Source organism: Amphibalanus amphitrite, unplaced genomic scaffold, assembly GCF_019059575.1.
Source record: "Amphibalanus amphitrite isolate SeventyFive unplaced genomic scaffold, NRLGWU_Aamphi_draft 001142F_arrow, whole genome shotgun sequence".
Classification (NCBI taxonomy): domain Eukaryota; kingdom Metazoa; phylum Arthropoda; class Thecostraca; order Balanomorpha; family Balanidae; genus Amphibalanus; species Amphibalanus amphitrite.
In genome coordinates, this window is record NW_024882636.1 from 13,181 (window position 1) to 33,345 (window position 20,165).

The 20,165-nt window shown below is 47.3% G+C and overlaps 1 protein-coding gene across 1 annotated transcript; it reads left to right on the forward strand.

Moving 5' to 3' along the window:
* The first annotated feature begins 493 nt into the window (after window positions 1-493).
* Window positions 494-19,556, forward strand: LOC122370528 (dipeptidase 1-like). The gene is made up of 12 exons (XM_043346192.1): window positions 494-688; window positions 4,369-4,567; window positions 9,141-9,318; window positions 9,731-9,887; window positions 11,720-11,852; window positions 13,143-13,293; window positions 14,302-14,359; window positions 15,695-15,871; window positions 16,977-17,061; window positions 17,593-17,668; window positions 18,290-18,428; window positions 19,198-19,556. Exons 1-12 carry the CDS (start codon window positions 494-496, stop codon window positions 19,309-19,311), a joined length of 1,662 nt encoding a protein of 553 aa, XP_043202127.1. The 3' UTR covers window positions 19,312-19,556.
* The last annotated feature ends 609 nt before the right edge of the window (window positions 19,557-20,165 follow it).

Consider the following 20,165-nt stretch of genomic DNA (forward strand, 5'->3'; position numbering starts at 1 on the left):
GAGCGGGTGGTTGCTGATGAGTGCCGAATTATTGTTGGGACGTTCGGTCGAGTGATTGGAAGGGTGTTGGTCAATGACCGACGGCATGGATCGGCATTAGTCCATAGACTGAAAGTGACAGCAGTGACCGGAAGTGACGGTGGCTGGTGAGGTCGATGATTTAGGAAGTTCGAGTTCAAACAAAATGCGTTGTCGGTAACATTGGACGCAATTGTGTACTTTTAGTCAAGAAGATTTTAATTTAATCGGTCAACTGAAAGGGCCAGAATTTGAGAACCTCAGTTAGGGGCCAGAACCGATGCATGAGATATACGATATCTTCGATATCGCGAGATATACAAGCCGAAGTATAACTTTTCTCTGCAACAGAAAACCTGTCCGGCTGATGTGTGCCATATAGGCTCACTGCTACACTAAAACAGCCATGCTGTATCGACGGGGGCCGCCTCCTTTCTCTTGAACCACCACCGTTGGCTTACCATTAAGCCGAGCGATGGCCACACTGCGCCAAAACGGACACTGTAACGGCACTCTCCGGACGGGGAGCACCACGGGAGGCGGCTTGGAGGACCGCCTCCGCTCCCGGTTCGGCGGTACTCACGGAGACGGTCCTAGAGACGAACAAAGCGTCGCAGACGGAGCGGAAACTTTCGAAATGACCCGCCTGCACCCGACAAACGGCTCTGACGTGAGGGGTGATATTCCGCTGATGTGGGATCGGACTGATGTGCAGACTGATGTCACACTGATGTGCGATCGGCCTCCTCACCAGTGTGGCCGGCATCTTGGACCTCTGCTCCGTCATACGCATCCGGCGCATGTGTATGTCAACTATATGAACTATCCGGTAAGTGAAATCCCACTTTGACTTATAGATGTAAAAAAAAACTGCGGATGGGAACACATGTAGATTACTCGGTAAGTTGGCCGATTCCGCTCAAAAGGGCCAAAAATGTGCCATGATACAAGGATGAGTAACAATGTAAACACAGTTGCCGATGGGGGGGGGGGAGTCTATCAGCCCTGGTCGGGGCGTAGGTACCTAGCTATGTGTAGAAAACAGGTTCATGGATCCCTTAGAGCAACGAGGCGGGGAGGAGGCATTTTATTACGGAGCGAGCGAAGCGAGCGTAGTCTTTCCTTAGATTAACAGAAATTTCTGAGTATGAGCGGCCGGCCGGCCGTGCGGACGCTTTTGCGAGGCTTATATCTCAGCAACCACTTGACCGATTTACACGCGGTAATTTTTGTACGGTAGCTTCATTCCTTCTACCAAGTATTGGGCTATTCCCGATGCATGTGGGTGACCCCTTATGCACGTGCCACGTGCAAAACGAAGAGGTGTCAGTTTTGTAATTGTTGCAATATCTCGGTAACTACTTGGCCGATTGCGCTGAAAGTTGGCATATAGGTAGGCACCCACTAGGCACTGCATATCCATGTGCCAGAGTTGGGGTGCTGCTGCACGTGCGCACGTGCAGGGGTCGTTTCCAGATCTCGAGAACGGCTGGACCGATGGCGCTCAAATTTGGTACACGGTTAGGGACCAGTTAGTAGGGTGCCGTGCACAAGTCAGTTGGGACCCATGTTGCACGTGCGCACGTGCAGGGTGCCGCTCCCAGATCTCGAGAACGGCTGGGCCGATTGTGCTCAAATTTGGCACATCGCTAGAAACCGGTCAGTAGGGTGCCGTGCTAAAGTCAGTTGGAGGTACCCCCTCGAAATTTCGCACGTGCAAGACTCACCCCCTCGCTCGCTCCGTTAGTCGCCCCAAAAGGCGCTATACTGGTACCTATATCTATTAACCCGCGCCCAGATGGGGTCTGCCGAGCAACGTGGTCTGATGGGGGGGGGCATTTTGGCCCCCCCCTCAGATCTCGAGAACCACGCAACATAGCGACAAGCGGTAAACGGTGTTGGATAGCCCCAACGGGGAACTACCTTGTGACCCAATTTAATTGACCTCGGTCAAACCGATGACGTCACAGGTCAGGTCAAAGGTCGAATTTTCACCGTTTACAGGCATTTCAAGAAATGCGTTGTAAAATCGTGTAAAATGCATTTCATTGAAAATCATCGATGGGGAAATGTTCTTCAAACACATATTTTGCTATTTGAGGTCACTGATACCAGGTCAGGTCACAGAGGTCAGGTCACTGGGGGGTCACAATTTGAAAGTGTCGTGTGATACATGTTTTATGGTCCATTTTACATGACAAATGCGATTATGTGGGTCAGACAGACTTAAGGGCCAGCTTAGGTCATGTTTTGTTCAAGGTCAGGTCAAGGTCAGGTCAAGGTCAGGTCAAGGTCAGGTCAAGGTCAGGTCAAATTCGGTCAAATTTTAAAGTTGATATTTTTGCATAAAATGGGTATCGATTTGATGCAGCTCGTCACGGGGAGGTCAATGGTGGTCTCCGTTTTGCGCTACGAGCTCTAGAATGGCAAAAAATTGAGTTCAAAAATTTGACGTCATCAATTTTTAACAGTTTTTTCGCTATAACTTGGCCAAAAAAAAGAGGTATCGATCTAAAATTTGGTATGTATATCGAAGAGCGCAGGGACTATCACATATATTCCGTTTTTTTCGAAATTCGAAAATTTTTTGGAAATTTTTTGAGTTTTTCTAAAAAAATCAATTTTTTTGATTTTTGGGGGTCAAAATCCCAAAATTTCGAAAATCCGAGATAGCAATTTTGTAGCGCCGACCTTTCTCTACACAACCACATAAAGAACTTTAAAGTTGCTTGTTAACTGTAGAATTGGTGAGCGTTTCAAGATGTCATGTTTTTTGCTCATTTTTACTCGAACATGACCTCAGTTTGACCTCAATAACTCCTGACCTGAGGTGACCTGTGACTTGAAATTTTGTGTGAAGGTGTCAAATTGATGCCCGGTAAGCTATCCAAAATTTGGCGGCGCTGCGCGCCGCCGTTTTCTCGCTATTTAAGAAAAACCACAGGGGGGGGCCAAAATGGCCCCCCCATCAGGGCGCGGGTTAAGTAATGCACCCTTCACTGCTCTACTACTCTGCTATCTAAGACACCAGCAAAGAATCTGAGCCCTTTCAACGGCCTCGGGCTTTTGTTGAGTTTCCCCGTTTTGGGCTTTGGCTGCTCCGGTAGGCATATGCCCGTACCAATTGTGAGGAACCCAGTGATCCGCCCTGTGGGGATGCTACGGTTATTCTATCAATAAATTCAATAACTGTCTGCTCTGTTTGGGAGCTATTGTACTTCAGGGCTATTCTTCCATTCATGGGAAGAATGTCCATTTGGACCGGCGCTCATATAGCATGTCAACGTTATGCATCGTTCCCATGGCATGCGGTGCAGTATACCTTCAGGCGCGAACTGTAGTGACATCTAGGGACAGCAGTACAACATAGACTTGGAGATGTGCGGCACAGCATAACTTCAGGCGCACACTGCGGAGACATCTAGTAGCAGCCATGTAAGCTCATACACGTGAAAAGTTCGGCACATCATAAATGTAAACGTTCCCTGACACGCTGTAGGATGTAATTTTTCTAGCTGAGCATTACAAAAAGAAGTGCATGTTTGTTGTGTTGTGAACCATAAAATCTATACTTTAAACATATAAACATAAATTCGGCACAGCTTTTGCATACTCGTCTTTCCGAAGCTGATATAAAAAGTCAAATCACTGTATACTGGACCAGGTCACACACTTCATCCACATGGTTCGCTGACATTTACTGTAAGGTTCTGAGGATCCTACTTAGGCCGTACCTTGACGTTATTGCAAATAGCTCATTCCGATGCAGTTTTTATGGCCATATTGTTCAATTTCGCCTACTTGAAATTGCATGGAATGTCGGCATGCAGCTTTGGTCGTAGCCGGAGGGATTTGCCAGCGTAAGGTGCACTGGCACAGGGCTCCGGTTCATACATACCTAAGGGGTTTTCTGGCACTCGCCCGCACTGGGATAAGGTTATATGTATGGGCGCCAATGGTCGAGCTGGGGGGCTCGACGTCCAGGGCGGTGTTACATTCAATAAGCTGTGGGGCTAATGCTGAGTTATGAACGAAAGCCTTTCCGTGTTCGCGATTGTGGGGAAAATCGCCTTAGCATCATTTGAAAGTGTAAATAGGGCTGTTTGATGCCTTTGGTCGATATTATGACAGTCAGTTCATTAAACGTATGGCTCAAATTGCAGTTCAATTGGCTTCAATATGGCTCAAGTTGCACTTGCAGTTCAGTCACGCTGGGTTAGCGCAATCTTATTTACATGCTGCGGAAACGGCATGTCTAAGCACTTTCGCACTTTTGTAGTCGGCCAATGTGAATTGCCATGATTTATCCACTGTGTGTGATTGAATTATTGCTTCGTTGACGTGTTTCAGCCGACTCAACTGATCGTTGACCGGTCACAGGGACAGCCGGTGGACCTGATACCTGTCGAGCGGGTCATCAGGTGTTCGAAGGCCGGCCCGCCTGCTGACCTACTGGTGACCTCGTTTGACCTGTTGAATTCTCCGGGGCTATCACCGGATGCACCGTCCGATCACAGCCCTGGTCAGGAGCGCCAGGTTCATGACAAAGGTAGGCGATCCATCGACCAGCTGTTCTACGATTTGTGGCTTGCAACTGAATGTGCTATGTCTTAGTTGTTTCCGACCTGCATGCTATTTACTTGACCTGCATCCATGCGTGATGTGTGCTGAATTTGCGAACGGCCATGCTAGCATATCATGATGTAAAATATGTATCCTTATCTACATTCAGTAGTTATGTCACATGGTGTGTTCAAATCACGCTGTCCTTGCACCCGGCTCGGCTCGGACTCCATTCGAGACTCTTCGAGAGGGACACATTGCAGGGTAGGTATTCGGGTAGTAGGTGGAAAGGGAAATCACATCCGATCAGTTTTATTGAGTAGATTCAAATGACATGTCGGTCTACATTCTGTGCAATCCAACAATCGTAGACCGAGGTCAATAACCCTCGCCCGCACATGGGGGGGGGGGTGGTTGCCACCCCCCCAGGCAGTCTTTCTGCTCTGCACTCAACATTTTTAAAGCTAGAAGGCTGATTTTTCGTATAGCTGCTCGTCTATCCTTTCTTGATGTCCACTGAAAATTTCAAGTTTCTGTGATTTTTGGTTTCGGAGATATGACCTTGTTTTTCAGGTCATGTCATGACCCAAATGGCCAATTCTCAACATCTTGCGTTTGCCATGGGCCTTGTGAGCTTTTGACACCCTGATTTCGGCCTTTTTTGCCAGTCTTACCTCCCACCTATCATCGAACATGTTGTTCGACGATGTACAGGGGTCAAGGTCAGGGTCAAGGTCAACCTAGGTCATCTAAGATAATTGCGTTTTAGGCAAGCTGAATTTACTTTTTGTGAAGTTTTTTGACTGCATTTTTGGTAAAAGCTTCTCAGATCATGATTTCATGTGATATGGACCCAAAAACAATCGGTGCACACATCAGTATACACACAGACACAAACAGACATACAAACACATATAATTGACCTTGACCTAACTTGACCTGAAATGACCTCAGCAGCAAAATTCTGGTCGGATAGTGTGACAAAGAGGTTCTAGCTGGCTTGGCACCAGAAAACAGCATCGTCATCGGTATTTGATAAGCAGCGCACTTGATATCCAACGTTGACCCAAAACAGCAACATTTTTTAGTTTGACCTGACCTGGAAGGTCAATGAGTGACCTGAGAAGGTAAAACTGGGTATCATTGGATTCGTCTCTTCCCAAAGAATCTTTTTGGTCTTTACCGCTAAGCTCTATCTCCAACAGGAACGAAATGGCGCGGGGGGGTGGCAACCACCCCCCCCCCCCATGTGCGTTCTAGGATGGGAAAATGGCATGTGCGGGCGAGGGATAAAGGATGTTTATCCTCCTTATATTGCATTACCATACAAATTATAGATACGAAGATGTTATCCAATATAAGGTTCCGGATAAACTCTAGATTCGGATGAATAATTCGAACGAAAGCAAATATTCATTAGTCGCCCGGGGACTTCTAACACTGATATCAGTGTTTGCGTCTTGAATAACAAAACGCTTGATGTCCGCCCACCTCACCAGGGTATGACAGAACGAGATAGAGCCAGTAATTTATCATGTCAATGGCATTGCGATACTAAGAATATAATGGATGGCTGGATGCATTGAAACAATTTCCAGTGACTTATTCAAAAATATGTATGATGATGTCAAGTCATAGAGCTTTGCGGGTCTAACTATGGTCACACGCACGAAAAACACAGGAGGTAGGGGAGAGTGGGGTAATTTGGCCGCTTTTTTTAGAAAACGATGTAACTTAAAATTGACGACACATTTCTGCATTTTCTCAACGCTGGCAGGTGTAGCATTCATTTTACTTTACTGGACAGTGAACTTGAAATGATAGAGTAATTACTTATATTGAAATTGTGACGTACATTACAAAGGTCTGCAAGGCGGCAAAATTGCCCCACGAGCAGGGTTATTTGGCCGAGGTTGTGGGGCAATTTGGCCGGTGTTAGTTTGCGGTCGGGATTTTCTGTTATATTGCGAGTCAGCTTCAGATTCAGCAATGACGTGTGTCCTTTGACGCATTTACCACATTTTGGAGGTTGACTCATGGGGTCAAAGGGGTCAAAATAGCCAAATTAGCGGCTCTAGATGCGAAGACAGTTTTTTACGAATAACTTTTGAAGTAATCAAGCTAGGCCAAAACTTCGAGTAACATCGTAATTCTCTCGTCATTCCGCATCGAAACATATATGTGTTGACCTCGAGAAGTCAAGGTCAAAGGTTGACCTCAGGTCACGTTACCTCAGGTCGCTTGACCTGAAGGTCACGTGAGCTCAACGTCATCATGCATATCATTCGATGCGCCTTGGCGAGCTGAACAGAATGAGACCATTTGTGCGGCTGTACCATTTTTATGTAAGGATTTATTAGCAAAAAACGTTTGGTAACCTTTGATGACGTCACATGCTCTGACAGTTGACCAATCGGAAGTAAGGCATCAAAGTAGTCAAAGTTGGTCATGAATCATGTCATTTATGGTACAATTGACCATGAAAACTCGGCCGTCCCAGCATAGTGACCATGAGCGCACCGGCCAAGTTGCCCCGCTAGTCCCGGCCAAATTACCCTAATATTGCCATTCTGAACATTTTTGTGTATAAAGTCATCATGGCTATACGGAATTAGATGAAATTGCTCTTGGAACCGCTGAACACCCCCAAGAATGGCGCTATAATGTCTTAATTCGTTTTTAGCCCAAATACTACAACTTTGTAAACAGAAGTAAAAGTTACCATTTTCTAATGAAATTAACGTTTTATTAATTTTGAATAAAACTACGAGGGGCAAAGTTTTGACATTTGTCCTCCAGTTATTTCTACCCATAACAAATGAATAGAGACTAGAGTTATTTCACTCACTTTTATTAGACATCGTACAGGTGGGGGCGGCCAATTTACACCACCGGCCAAATTACCCCACTCTCCCCTACCTATATAGGATGCCTAACACTTTCTGTGGTGATGAGTAATTCGTAACTATTTCAATTATCATAATGATTAATAAGTGCTAGGCTTCAAACTGCAGATTCGAATGGAATAGATAGCTCTAACTGCATTGGTATGTATATTTGAGGGTCAAATTAGAAATTGGTTAGTCGTTAATTGACGAGTACCACAGCTTTGCTCATTGGCTGTTTTATGTATTCGTATTCACTTTACCCAGCTGACTCATTAAATTTGTAATGCATCTGACCTTCTGCGGCGCTTCCTTATCTCATCCCTGGGGTCGTGTCATCCTGTCACCAGACTAGCTATTCACAGCCCCACTACACATTGGGCCCTGTTTAACCACCACCTGGGACCCGGTCTCAGCTGCTCTGTATTCTAAGGAGGCAGCGGCGATTGTCATCCGGCTGGTCACATGGGCTGACCCACTCCCAGCCGCCCTCGCCGTGGGCCTATAAACGCCGAGCTAGCGTCGACCCTAAAAACCTGACACAAGACACGCCACAACTCAGCCCAGCTCATTCCAACCTTAACCCAATTAACAACCAATTCCCCAACCCTTTTCCCTTCCACCCTGGTACCCTGTAGTCTACCTATCGTCATCCCTCGCCAATAGTCGTGTACCTATTGACGGCGCGTCGGCGACCATTTTCCATTAGGTTGTCGTCTCCCGAGGGCACATATGGTCCAGAGAGTCGCCGACGAGAGTAGGCCGCGGTGTCAGGTCGCGGCCGATCGCACGCACATCAATCTCGCGAGAAAGCTGTTCGCGCACCACCGAACAGCTGACGCTGATGAAAAATGAATATCAAAAACGGACCGCAGCGTAGGAAGACCGTAAAACAAGACGTTCTAAGAGCTATTGCATAATACATAGGTATATGATTATAAATTAAGATATAAACACAATCTCGATTTGCTACGACTACCACTGCAGCATTACATTCACCCTTTCATAGTTGTCTTTGTGTTGCATGTATAAAAACACAATTGACATCGTTTCGGTGCATACAGTTTAGTTTTCGGCTGCCCAGCGGAGCCGCCCTTCCATTCGATAGTGATTCCCAGCGCGATTTCTGCTAACTTTTTATCCTCCTCTGAAATGAACGACGCCGCCTGCAGGCTGTTCGAAGTGAAAAATTGCTGACGGAAGTTGGGCTGAACGGCTTTCAAGCATCTAATCCACGATAGAAGGCATGTATTCCAAGTCTCCGATAGGTTCAGCAATTAGCATCGTCAGCAGATATGGGAAAATATCATCAAAGTCCTTGTGCAATAATTAAGTATCAGTAGTAATAAGAGCGGAGAGGCGCTATTGTGCTATTTAGGTGGATCAGATGCGTCGCACACAATACAATTTACAACTCTGATGAGTAGTTGAGTACACTCGTGGACTGGAATCGCTTACATGCGTCATTCGTCAACGTTTCTTCCTTGCATTATGAAGTATGCCTAGTGCATATATCCTTTTGCCCATGGATATCGGTACGTACCGAATCATGCAGAGATCTATGTCTTATAGCATCAACAATATGAGAGTCGTCACCTCCAACGGCTTGCTAATGACCTTTGTTCACCGTATAACCCATTCACTGCCCGCTGTTACTCCCTCCCACCTTTACAGAAAACACCAGTCGCCTGCAGCACCGACACTGGTGTATCGTGGCCATGTTGCTACTGGTGACTGCTGCCTCGGGCCTCATCAGTGTGCCTCTGGTGGTGAGAGACATGGATCCCTCGGCAGCCAGCCGTCATCTGATGGCTGCTCGGCGACTCCTCAACGAAGTGCCGCTGGTCGACGGGTGAGTGTGACATCATGAAGGATGGGACGTCATTTGCGACTCACTGAAATGCCGCTGGTCGACGGGTGAGTGTGATGTCATGGGTGGGGACATAGGTCAGGCGTGACGTCAGCAGCGATCAGAGACCATTCGATATAGTCTGTGTCTCTATCTGAATGACTGCCGACTGCATGTGCTCTTCTGGAGTGACTGAATCCGGTCACATGTCGACATTACTCTGTAATTTAGTTTATGTTTTAGGTTGTGTTTTTATATACATATATTGCTCGGTTAACAGTTTCTTTAATTCAACTCATAGTTTGTGCTCTTTTATTATGCTAGCTAAGCAAACTTATCTTCGCATTCTGCTGAACATCACCCTTTTTTGTTATTGTACTCATTGAACTTCAATACCACTTTCTTTCTGGTTCAGACACAATGACTTTGCCTGGAACGCGCGCCGCTTTGTCTACAACAAGCTGAAGAGCGTGAACCTGACGTCCAGTTTGCGGCACGTGCGGCCCTGGAACGAGAGCGTCTGGTCGCACACGGACCTGGCCCGGCTGCGAGAGGGCAGGGTCGGCGCCCAGGTCAGTCAGGTCGCACAGGGCAGATACGCCGGTGGTTGGATCCACCGGCGTATCGTTCATATGGTATTTATCTAAAGCGTTATTGATAAGATTGATTTGGAGATGTCCATTTTGAGCTACTCGATGTCTACCTCGATGTTTATTTCACAGGTCACTCCTTGTCACTCCTTTATTACTATGTTGTAGTAATCTTGGGTCACTAGTGGACACCACTTTCCCTTGCAGCAGTCCAATTTATGTCAATTATGTCATAAAACTTTACTGTATGCCTTGATGTGCGGTATTGGAAGATCAAGATCACCGACAGCATACACCACTGCTGAATGACGGCACCAATGACGCTTGACATTCCGAAAGACACGTCGCATTAGGACCGAAGCTCCTCAGGTGTGCAACAGCATTACCGCAGGCAAAATGAATTACTGCCATCATGCCCATCAACGAGGCACCGATGTAAGTGATAGGTGATTTGTCGTGGATAAAACTCGACACAATACTGATAAGGCGTAGTATCCCTGCATTTTCTGAAACGTTTGCTATCCCTTACTGCTATGAATTCCCCGCTCCCAGGCACACACGCCTCATGCCTGAAAAAAATGTACAGAACATCACCGTTGTTCTGCCCATGCCCTTTGCTGTGCTCGGCATCGTCTCGGGTCAGCCATCAGTCAGGTCCCAGGCGGCCGGAACCATCAGAACGGCATCGAACGACGCACCACGTTAATTTTAATCGCGCCAATTCAACGGCTGCGAACCCACCAGGCCTGTTTTAGATGGAAGCTGACGCCTCAGAAAGTGTTAGCCTTCGGGACGTTCCTTAGTTCCCGGAATATATTCAACATTGAAGGGAGAAGTCTTCCCACGCATCACGTTCCGCTGGAATGGGTCGAGGTGCGAATGCGAATGGGGAGAATATGCGAATAGTGAAATGCGAATGCCATGAAATTGTATTCATTGTTTCAGACTAGCTCGCATTGTTCGGTACATACTTGAAACGCATTGTTGATTGACAATGCGTTTCAAGTATGTACCAGCTTCACCGTCGTCACGGCCATAATTCCGGTAAGGCCTTAGGCCTTTACTCGTATACCGAAGGCCGATTGCGAAGGCCAGGACCACGAGTACCTATAACCGCAAAGTTTTGTTATCATTTCTCCTACCCACAAGCAGCTCTGAACGACCTCTGTGGTGTATCAGCCTCGCACAGGGCTGTCCAAAGACAAACACCGCTCCAATTGAGGGACTTCCAGCCACGGCCGCGCGCTGCCTCTGGGAACGAGCCCTCATATTGGGCCGTCATCGAACAATTGACTTGGCGCTTTCGGAGGAGCCGCCATAGCCCCGGGGTTTGGCGTCCAATCAGCCACAGACGCAGGACGGGGCTGGTGTGCGCTGGGGTGTTTGAGATGGGGATCAGTTTTGGATCGTCCGGGACGGTCGAGGGCAGATGATGGTGCGCAATGATGAGGCCAGTCTCGTATCCTGTATTGTCGATGTGTCGCAATTACATAGCTTACATAACGTCCCATTGTTATCCGTGTCCATGTGTCAGTTATCGATCGTATATACCGATCACACATCGCCCAATTCTAGAGCGGATCATGCCGTCTCGTTTAACATTTCTAAGCTGTGATATGCTGATTGTTGAACCCAGCACTAGCGCATATAAGGCGTCTATTTTTGCCGTTCTGGAGCGTCGAGTTGTGTCATACGTTCCCATAATGCTGGATCGTATGTGTCGCTTATTCCCACAATTGTGAAACGTCTAGGTAGCATGTGGCCGCCATTTCCCACAGTGTTGAGAACCGCCTACGTGCCGTTTATTCCCACAGTTCTGGAGCGTGTACGTGCCGTGCGGTGCCCAGCACTTGGACGCTGTGCCGATTGCGCTGGAGCAGCTGGACACCATACTACGGATGGTGGGACGGTACCCCGATCATACCGAGATGGCCACCACAGCCGACGGTGAGGACGGGACGGAACCGACAGACACGGGGGGGGGGGGTTATTACTTATTAGGCCAGTGTTTTAGTGGTTGCTGCCAGGATAGCCTTCAACTGTTACGCTAGCTCAAGTACTTTCTTTAAATATTATGTGCGGAAATATTACACACATATGAAATTTTATTTAACTACCCTTTGGTTACATGGGCTCAAATACTCTTAGCCCCAACCCTCGCCCATGTAGGGGGGGGGGGTTGGTGCAACCCCCCCCCTGAGGTTTTTCTTAGCTACACGCCGAACCGTTTCAGATAGCCTGCTCAAATTTTCAGTACCCTTTGGGGCATCCTTTGCGCAACTTTTGGTAAAAAAAAATTGTCAAGGTCATGTCAGGTCACGGAGTTATGACGTCATAAAGGGAACAACCTCCGGCCAGATTTACGCTAAATTGGAGATTGCTTCACATTGGTATAAATGCCGACTGACCTGACACACTGATGGATTGTTTTAGAATCATAACTGGCTGATTTGACATTGGCACAATGTCCGTTGACCTTTTCAAGGTTACTAAAGGTCAAGGTCAGGTCAGTGACCTCGGTTGACCTGTAATGACTTCTTGCACTTGTATGCCTTTTCGGGGTATTTTGATGCCCTGAATTCGAATTTGCTATCCATTTCAGGCATGGTCGGTTGTTTCTTGTAGTCCATTTTGGGTCAGGGCCAGGTCAGTGACGTCACACGCCTGACGTGACCCAATGCACAAATGACCTTGCAGACTTCCGATGCTCCCAACGCATCATTTTTAGAGTTATGACATCGAAATATACACCAAACGATAGATAATTGATCAAGGATCACGATAGTGAAGGTTTCAAGTCGATATCTCTTACCGTTTTGCCGCAATCGGCGCGGAAATCTGAAAAACTTAGATTTTTCCGAAAATTTGACCTTTGACCGGTCATAAGTAGGTCAAATGTTGACCTAGGACCAAAAAATATACCACCAATCGCGAGATCTCGTTGAGAGCAATCCGTTGGTCTTTTCCGCTAAGCTCTACGACGCTCCGTTTTCAAACGCCAGGGGGGGGTCGCACCAACCCCCCCCTGCATGGGCGAAGGTGGCAAAACACCGTTTACGGGCGAGGGTTAACTTTCAAGCCTCTCGATGTCTGCCGTGAAATTCGGAGTAAGTCTGGCCGATTCTGTCTCCAATATTCGTAGGTCTGAATTTTAACCGACTCTCTCTCTCTCTCTCTCTCTCTCTCTCTCTCTCTCTCTCTCTCTCTCTCTCTCTCTCTCTCTCTCTCTCTCTCCAGAGGTGATGGCGATCCACGCCCGAGGTAGGATGGCCAGCCTTCTGGGTGTGGAGGGAGGCCACGCTATCGGAGACAGCCTGCCGGTGCTTCGGAGTCTCTACTCTCTGGGTGCCCGCTACCTGACCCTCACACACACCTGCAGTACCCCGTGGTCAGTAGTCAGTTCATTGGGCGTCCGGTGCATGTCATCTGAACCCGCGCGGCGACATCAGACCATTGATTTTCCTTTGCTTGGCGAAACATTTTTTTATTGTATCCTTGCTATTTTCATATGCCTGTTGTCGATAGTAACGAATCATTTTATTACTTTCACAGTCAAATGTCATGATGATGAAGAAAGTCCAGTTGTTCGGCAATAAAACAGCTCAGAACTGTAACTCTTATTTTCCAAGATGTCTGAAACGACCTTTGACAAATGGTCACCATTCTTCAAGTTTTGACAGGTTCGAAGCGTTCTCTTTTGCCGCCTGCTACCAGAGTACGTGATGGAAATGTGGATCCACTTTGTGTCGATTGGCGAAGTGTTTTAATCTCTATCCGTCATGTCAGACGGCGCCTTTCCTGTGTAAACTTACTCAAAACTGACTGAACAAATCACCGACCTGATTGACTGACTCACCCAACTGACTTACCCAACTTACGGATCGACATACCGCGTAACTTACGGATAGACCCACCCATTCTGAAAGATTGACTTACCCAACTGACGAATCGACTTACCCAACTTACGGATAGACTCACCCGTTCTGAATGATTGACTTACTCAACTGACGGATTGACCTACCCAACTGAAAGATTGACTTACTCAACTGACGTACTGACTTATGCAGGCCTAAACTGATTGCGCAGCCCTCCAACTAACGGATTAGCCCGACCAAACTGACGAACCGAGTCGCGTAAACAGACGACAGGGTCACAGATACCTCTTCAGCTGTCCCGAACTGATGTAGGCCTAATTTCCTAAACCCAAATATTTTCCCATCCAAAATAAGTCAAACTGACATTTTGACAACAACAACAAAAAACTGATGATCCGAATGACGGACAGACTTGCAGCTCAACTGTAACAGAACAAAGTCATCATAAGATGAATTTCATATGACATTGCCCCCCCCCCCCAAACGCTGATGAACTCATTGATAGTTGCGGTGTTTTGCAGGTCAGAGCATTCCGAGGTTCCACCGATGGACCAGAAGGGACTTGCAGGCATTGGAAAGGTGAGAGTTCCGTAACAATGCGTCGAATGATGTTAAATGTGCAATGGTATGCATCAATTTCTTAGCAATGATATGCATAGTGCATACTTATTTAGCGCACTCTTGTTCCTTCACCTCTCTCTCTCCTCTCTCTCTCTCTCTCTCTCTCTCTCTCTCTCTCTCTCTCTCTCTCTCTCTCTCTCTCTCTCTCTCTCCTCTCTCTCTCTCTCTCTCTCTCCTCTCTCTCTCTTTCTCTCTCTCTCTCTCTCTCTCTCTCTCTCTCTCTCTCTCTCTCTCTCTCTCTCTCTCTCTCTCTCTCTCTCTCTTATCCTCCCTCAGTCTCTCTACTTTGCTGTGCTTTTTGCTTTTTTTATAAGACCGGAAATTAACAAAAAAGAGATTTAAGGGACTCATGAGCTGAATTAATACATTTATGGTAATTCAGTTTTAAATGTCATGCCTATTTATATGATCCACGTCACTTGTTCAGTTCTGAAGGAGCCGATCCACATTGTTTGGTAGTTTCCGCGCAGTGGGTCCCTATTCCCGGCATGCTTTTAGAGCCGAAGAGCACTCATCGCTGTCCGCTTTGATTAAATGTCAATAATTTGGGTTAAGTGCTGCAGCCATGTTGAACTGAGAATCAGGGCTATCAACCAACTCCAATAGTTATATGCAACAGACTGGTGTGTTTTGCTTCCTGAATTCACCCATTGATATCCAATTTTTAAAGAAATCGTTATAATGATCTTGGAATGTTGGTGATGTGATGTGTTGCACTGATCACCCGCAACCTGATCAATTGATCATCATGTTGCAAATGATCAGGAAGAAACATGCAGTCACTCAAGGGCAAATCGGTCATGATGACTGGGAAGATCCTATATAATTTCAGTAACGCTTCAATGTGCGTACAACAGCGCATTTAATGTCTAACTTGCGAGGCATCTTCGGCAGCTGACTCTGAGACGTTGGGCCCAGTGTCGACTCAGTCCGACAGCTGATAAATTACTGCAATCAAAGTCTAATTAGGAGCCGCGTCTCTATGCGCCGTTGTGCGCGCCTGCGCCACTCCTCGCTCCTCTACCACCGGAAACCCCTCCGAAACGCAGGGGGAACAGACCACTGACGGTCTCTGAACTATCTTCTCGACACGTCACTACAAATGAACCATCCCCACAAGTCACCGCCCCTCCTCAAGAAACACAAATCAGCACATACTAGTCCTCCTCTTCATATACATAAGACATGCACCGCCCTAACACTCCTCACTAGTCAATACAAACAACTAGCCCTAGCCCCTAACCCTCCACTCCACCGACAATTCATCTCTCATCCCTTTCTGCTCTTCTACAGCAGGTGGTTCGCGAGATGAACCGTCTGGGGATGATGGTGGACCTCAGCCACACCAGTCTGCAGACTATGCGGGACGTACTGGCGGTGAGCAGGGCACCAGTGATATTCTCTCATTCGGCCGCCCAGTCGCTCTGCAACATCTCGCGAAACGTGCCCGATGTTATCTTACGACAACTGGTGAGTAGATAGGCACTCAGCTGTTTCTGTATTGTAGTAATGTTGGGCATTCAAGTGAAGTGAGGGAAGGATGGTGGGAGGGTCTGGTGATTGGTGATTGGTAATTGGTCTGGGATGGTGGGCTGGGAGTTTGTGGGATGTGGTGGCCGGTGGGATGTAATAGGACGGAGAAGTTGGTGGGCGTTGGGACCCCATGCGACGTGGTGGGATGACATGCAGCGGACGTGAAAGAGGGCAGGGGAGGGGAGGCGTGATTTGTGGTGGCCATTAATCCGAGCATCACGATGTGCATGAGATCACGAGTCATTAGCTTAACGTTAGATATAGCCAGGCCACATCTGACAGCAGTATGCTACACTCAAAGTCAACAATCTTGCAGCGAGCTTATCTAGGTATCCGATCCTAATGAGCGGTGGTCTCAGATATGATTCGTCGCTATCACTATGCGCGGTTTATTTCTATGACTAGCCATGAACACCGCGCGTTACGTTTGGTTTTACTTCTAAGACTGGCTAGCTTGCGTCATTGCTACGTCCATGACGTCATGTAAATGATAAAACCGGCGGTATCTCACTAAGGGTCATGTATTGCATGCAACCATGCAACCATGCAACCAGTCACGTAGTCGCGATTCGCCCAACGGCCGCTGTGCATGTTTCGACCGCTCCCTTTGCCCTGCCGCTCCCCGTGGGTGTAATCTGACACGCTCGCCGACAGCGCTGGTGGCTGTGCCGACGGCCTGCCGACCGGCCCGCTAACTGATGCTGATTGTAATGGATGGCCCCCGTGCGCTACTGATCAATGCTGTCGGTCTGACGATACACAGGCCCACCTATTGGCATGGGGTGGCGCCTTGTGTACCAACGTAACAACTCAGTTGTTTACAAGGGTTGGTTGACTTGAGATATAGTGGTGGAGCAGGAACGGTTGGATTTCAATATTTGCACCCTATAAATATGCGATTTTATGTGTCATTATATGAGTTGATCTGCAAAAGGTCTTGACCCTGGTCCCTGGCCTTAAATGCTGTGCCCACTTTTCATATTGAATTGCGAATAAATAAACCAATATACCGACGGCTGTGTGGCCCTGCTGCACCCTGCAGGCGCTGCAGGGCGGCCTGGTGATGGTCAGCTTCTACAGTCGCTTCCTTACGTGCTCCGACACTGCCACCGTGGACGATGTGATCGGTAAGTTTCCATCGACTGATGTTTGGTTTGAAACAACCAATGCATGCACGTTTTATAAGTAATTTATGAATATTAATCTAATTATGAAGCTATGGCCACTAAGACCCGCGCCCAGGTTTATTTTTGCACGCTAAATGACGGCAGCATTGACGTTAGCAATGCTCACTCGGCGTCGATCGAATGTCTCTGTTGCTATGACAATGACTAACCCCCTTTTTCCGTATGCGTCCCGATTCTCTTTATCATTCCTGTCTCCTCTGCCTCTGTCCGTTTTGTTTATATCTGCACATCGGTTGTCATATCAAAGTGTATGCCCCCCCCCCCCCGTGTGCGCATCGGTTCCACCCAATTTCCATTTCCCGATTTGTATTTACAACAACCGACTCTGGCTTCCCGTTTTGCCGCCGGACCCGGCGTTCCCGTTCCATTCTGTCTGACTCCCTCGCTCCCCGTTTCATTACACCCGACCCTCGTTTTCCCGTTCCATTTCACCCAAACCCCGTTTTTTTTCCGTTCCGTTTCTGTCTACAGCCCACATTGAGCACATCCGGTCGGTGGCCGGACCTCAGCACGTCGGTCTCGGGGCCGGCTACGACGGTATCAACCGGTGGGTGCACTGAAACCATCAAACCAGAACAAACCAGAGCAAACCAGACCGTGGCTGTGGAACAAGGCTGGCAGGAGGAGAACTGTGTGTAATTGCAGAACGCCATAAAACATGTGCTCGAGCGTGCAAATGTAGGCATCTCAAGCGATCATGTTTGCTGATGATCTTTACAATCCGTGCGCCGAAACCCCAAATATTTTATAATTATATCTCAAGCAATACATAATAGCCGTTTTCACGACGGCCATCTGGTACACATCTGGTGGAGAATAGGTGCAGATTTGGTCAAATTAGGTTCAGTGTCCCTTTGTAGCTATCAGCTAGGGTTGCACTAATTGCTTATATGCCTGCTTTGTCTTATTATAATCAGAGAGAATCATCGATTAAAACACTGAAATAACTTCATAAAATAAAGATATTTGCTGTAGAAGAGATTAGGGGCAGATTTGGTCAAATTTGGTGCACTCGCCGGATAGCCCGTCGTGAAAACGGCTATTCTATGGTGACTGGTCAAGACTCACTGTCAAGTGTCCTCACTGCCAAGTGCCCTGTCCTCTAAAACGTCTCTGTTTTCTATCAGTGTGACCCACCAACTGACGGTTCCTCTGTTCGCTGTGACAGGGTACCTCTCGGCCTTCCGGACTCCTCCTCCTATCCGGTGCTAGTGACTCGGCTGTTGGCCAGACCGGGCTGGTCAGAACAGGACGTCAAGGCACTGGTTGGCCTCAACTTCCTCAGGGTGTTTAGGAAAGTGGAAAAGGTGAGCCGGGATCTGAGGGAGGTTCGAATAGTCGAACCGGGTCTCAGGAGGCTAGAGCAGATTTGACCCATAGAGGGCCATAGTATATCAAAATTCGTCGTCAGAAGTGTCTGCAATCAACCAACAATCGAGATGAGCTTGATCGAGAAGCTCGAGAAAAGCAAATGTAAGCGTTGCAGCTTAATTTCAATATTTATTGGTCCTATCCTATAATTAACTGTACGTCTTAAGATGAGGTAGGGTAAAAAGTGGTCCTATGTTTCCACCTAAAATTAAAGGAAACTGCCTTTTCTAGCTTGTTCGTTTAAATCGTTTTGTCATGAGCAGCAGATGTTTTTGCTTTCCCGTGTATTGCTAAATGTCTCGTCCGTTAGACGTCACATCGTGACCGATTATCCGATGATATTAAACTTTTTTAGCAGGCTTTAGTTTTCTTGACCTCGTCTGTCAGTCGGGCATGTTCCTGCATTGGTGATAAGCGCAAAAAAATAAACATTAATAAACAGGCAACCTCTGTAATCATTTTAATTAACTGCTGTGGTTACTGAAACACGTCCGATACATTACACACACGACGAGACTAAGAAGCGTGCTTCTTACATGAGTTACATCCCGCCCTCTGCAAACATCGTTTTCCGTCATGCTGTCACTTCAGTTATCTTTGCTCGGCCTGTGTAGTGCACAGTGACCCCTTTGCGGGTGTCTCTGTACCAGATCCACCGTGTGTTTGCATGATGCAACTGCCAGTGTAACCGGTTCCTGTCGGCAGGTGCGGGACCGCCTGTCTGCTGAGGAGCCGTTGCCGCTGGACAGGGTGACCCCGGAGGTACCCGCCCAACCCACCAGCGCGTGTTCTTATCGAGTGCCGCTTCACACGCACTGAGACGGAGGTGATACGTTTGGAGGTTATGAGGGCGAGAATGTATCCTTTAGAACGCGCTGCTTTGATATAGACTCGAAGTGTGCTGAGAACTGTGAGACCACAGACCACTACATTTACGACATGTATACTTCTAAGTGGTATATGGTGATCTGAATGGGTGCCAGTATTTGATATAGGGGAAGTTGGGGGAACGCCGAATACTTTTTTTCTGACGCCCGTAGCACGCAAGGTAGACAACATAAGCTATTCTTGTTGGCGTCATTCGAGAGGCCAGTCTTTTGTCTTTCAAACATACCAGGCGCATTTGATGAATTCGCATACCGTTAAGCGCAAAAACTAAAAATATCAAAGAACTGACTTTTTCGGCGTTGCCCCGGACTGCGGGGAAAGCCGAAAATGGGATAAATGATCTACGAGGAATGCTGACATTGATGTTTTGCCAATTTATCTCAAACTTTATCCAAAATTCATCAAAGCTGACACGCGTTTTAAGAGCTTGAGGGCGCTTGGTGCACACTGGAAGTTATAATTGTGTGATATAATAAAAAATGCTAGGTAAATCATTCCTTATAGGTAACAGGCCGGCTGAAAGTGTAATTTGTTTGACTAAAAATACGCGTTGCTATTCTACAGCAGTAAAGTCCACGTAGCGTGCTTTAACGTGCGTAATTGCACGTTTTCGGCATTACCCCAGCCAGCCATACTTTCATTTGCAGGCCCATAACTTTTAAACGTGCTGTATAAATTTCAAATAGGCAGCACACTTATGCAAAGACATGCTGAAGACTACTTGACCGTTGGCCAGACAAACGGTAGCATAATGAGTAAGAAATGCAGCTTCAAAGGCGCATGTA

Bases quoted from the DNA above. Each gene is read 5' to 3' on its own strand.
- LOC122370528 (XM_043346192.1), top strand. From the start codon at position 494: ATGGCCACACTGCGCCAAAACGGACACTGTAACGGCACTCTCCGGACG. The intron at 4,568-9,140 runs GTAGGCGATCCA...CCACCTTTACAG, and splicing joins GCGCCAGGTTCATGACAAAG to AAAACACCAGTCGCCTGCAG. The intron at 9,319-9,730 runs GTGAGTGTGACA...TTTCTGGTTCAG, and splicing joins GAAGTGCCGCTGGTCGACGG to ACACAATGACTTTGCCTGGA.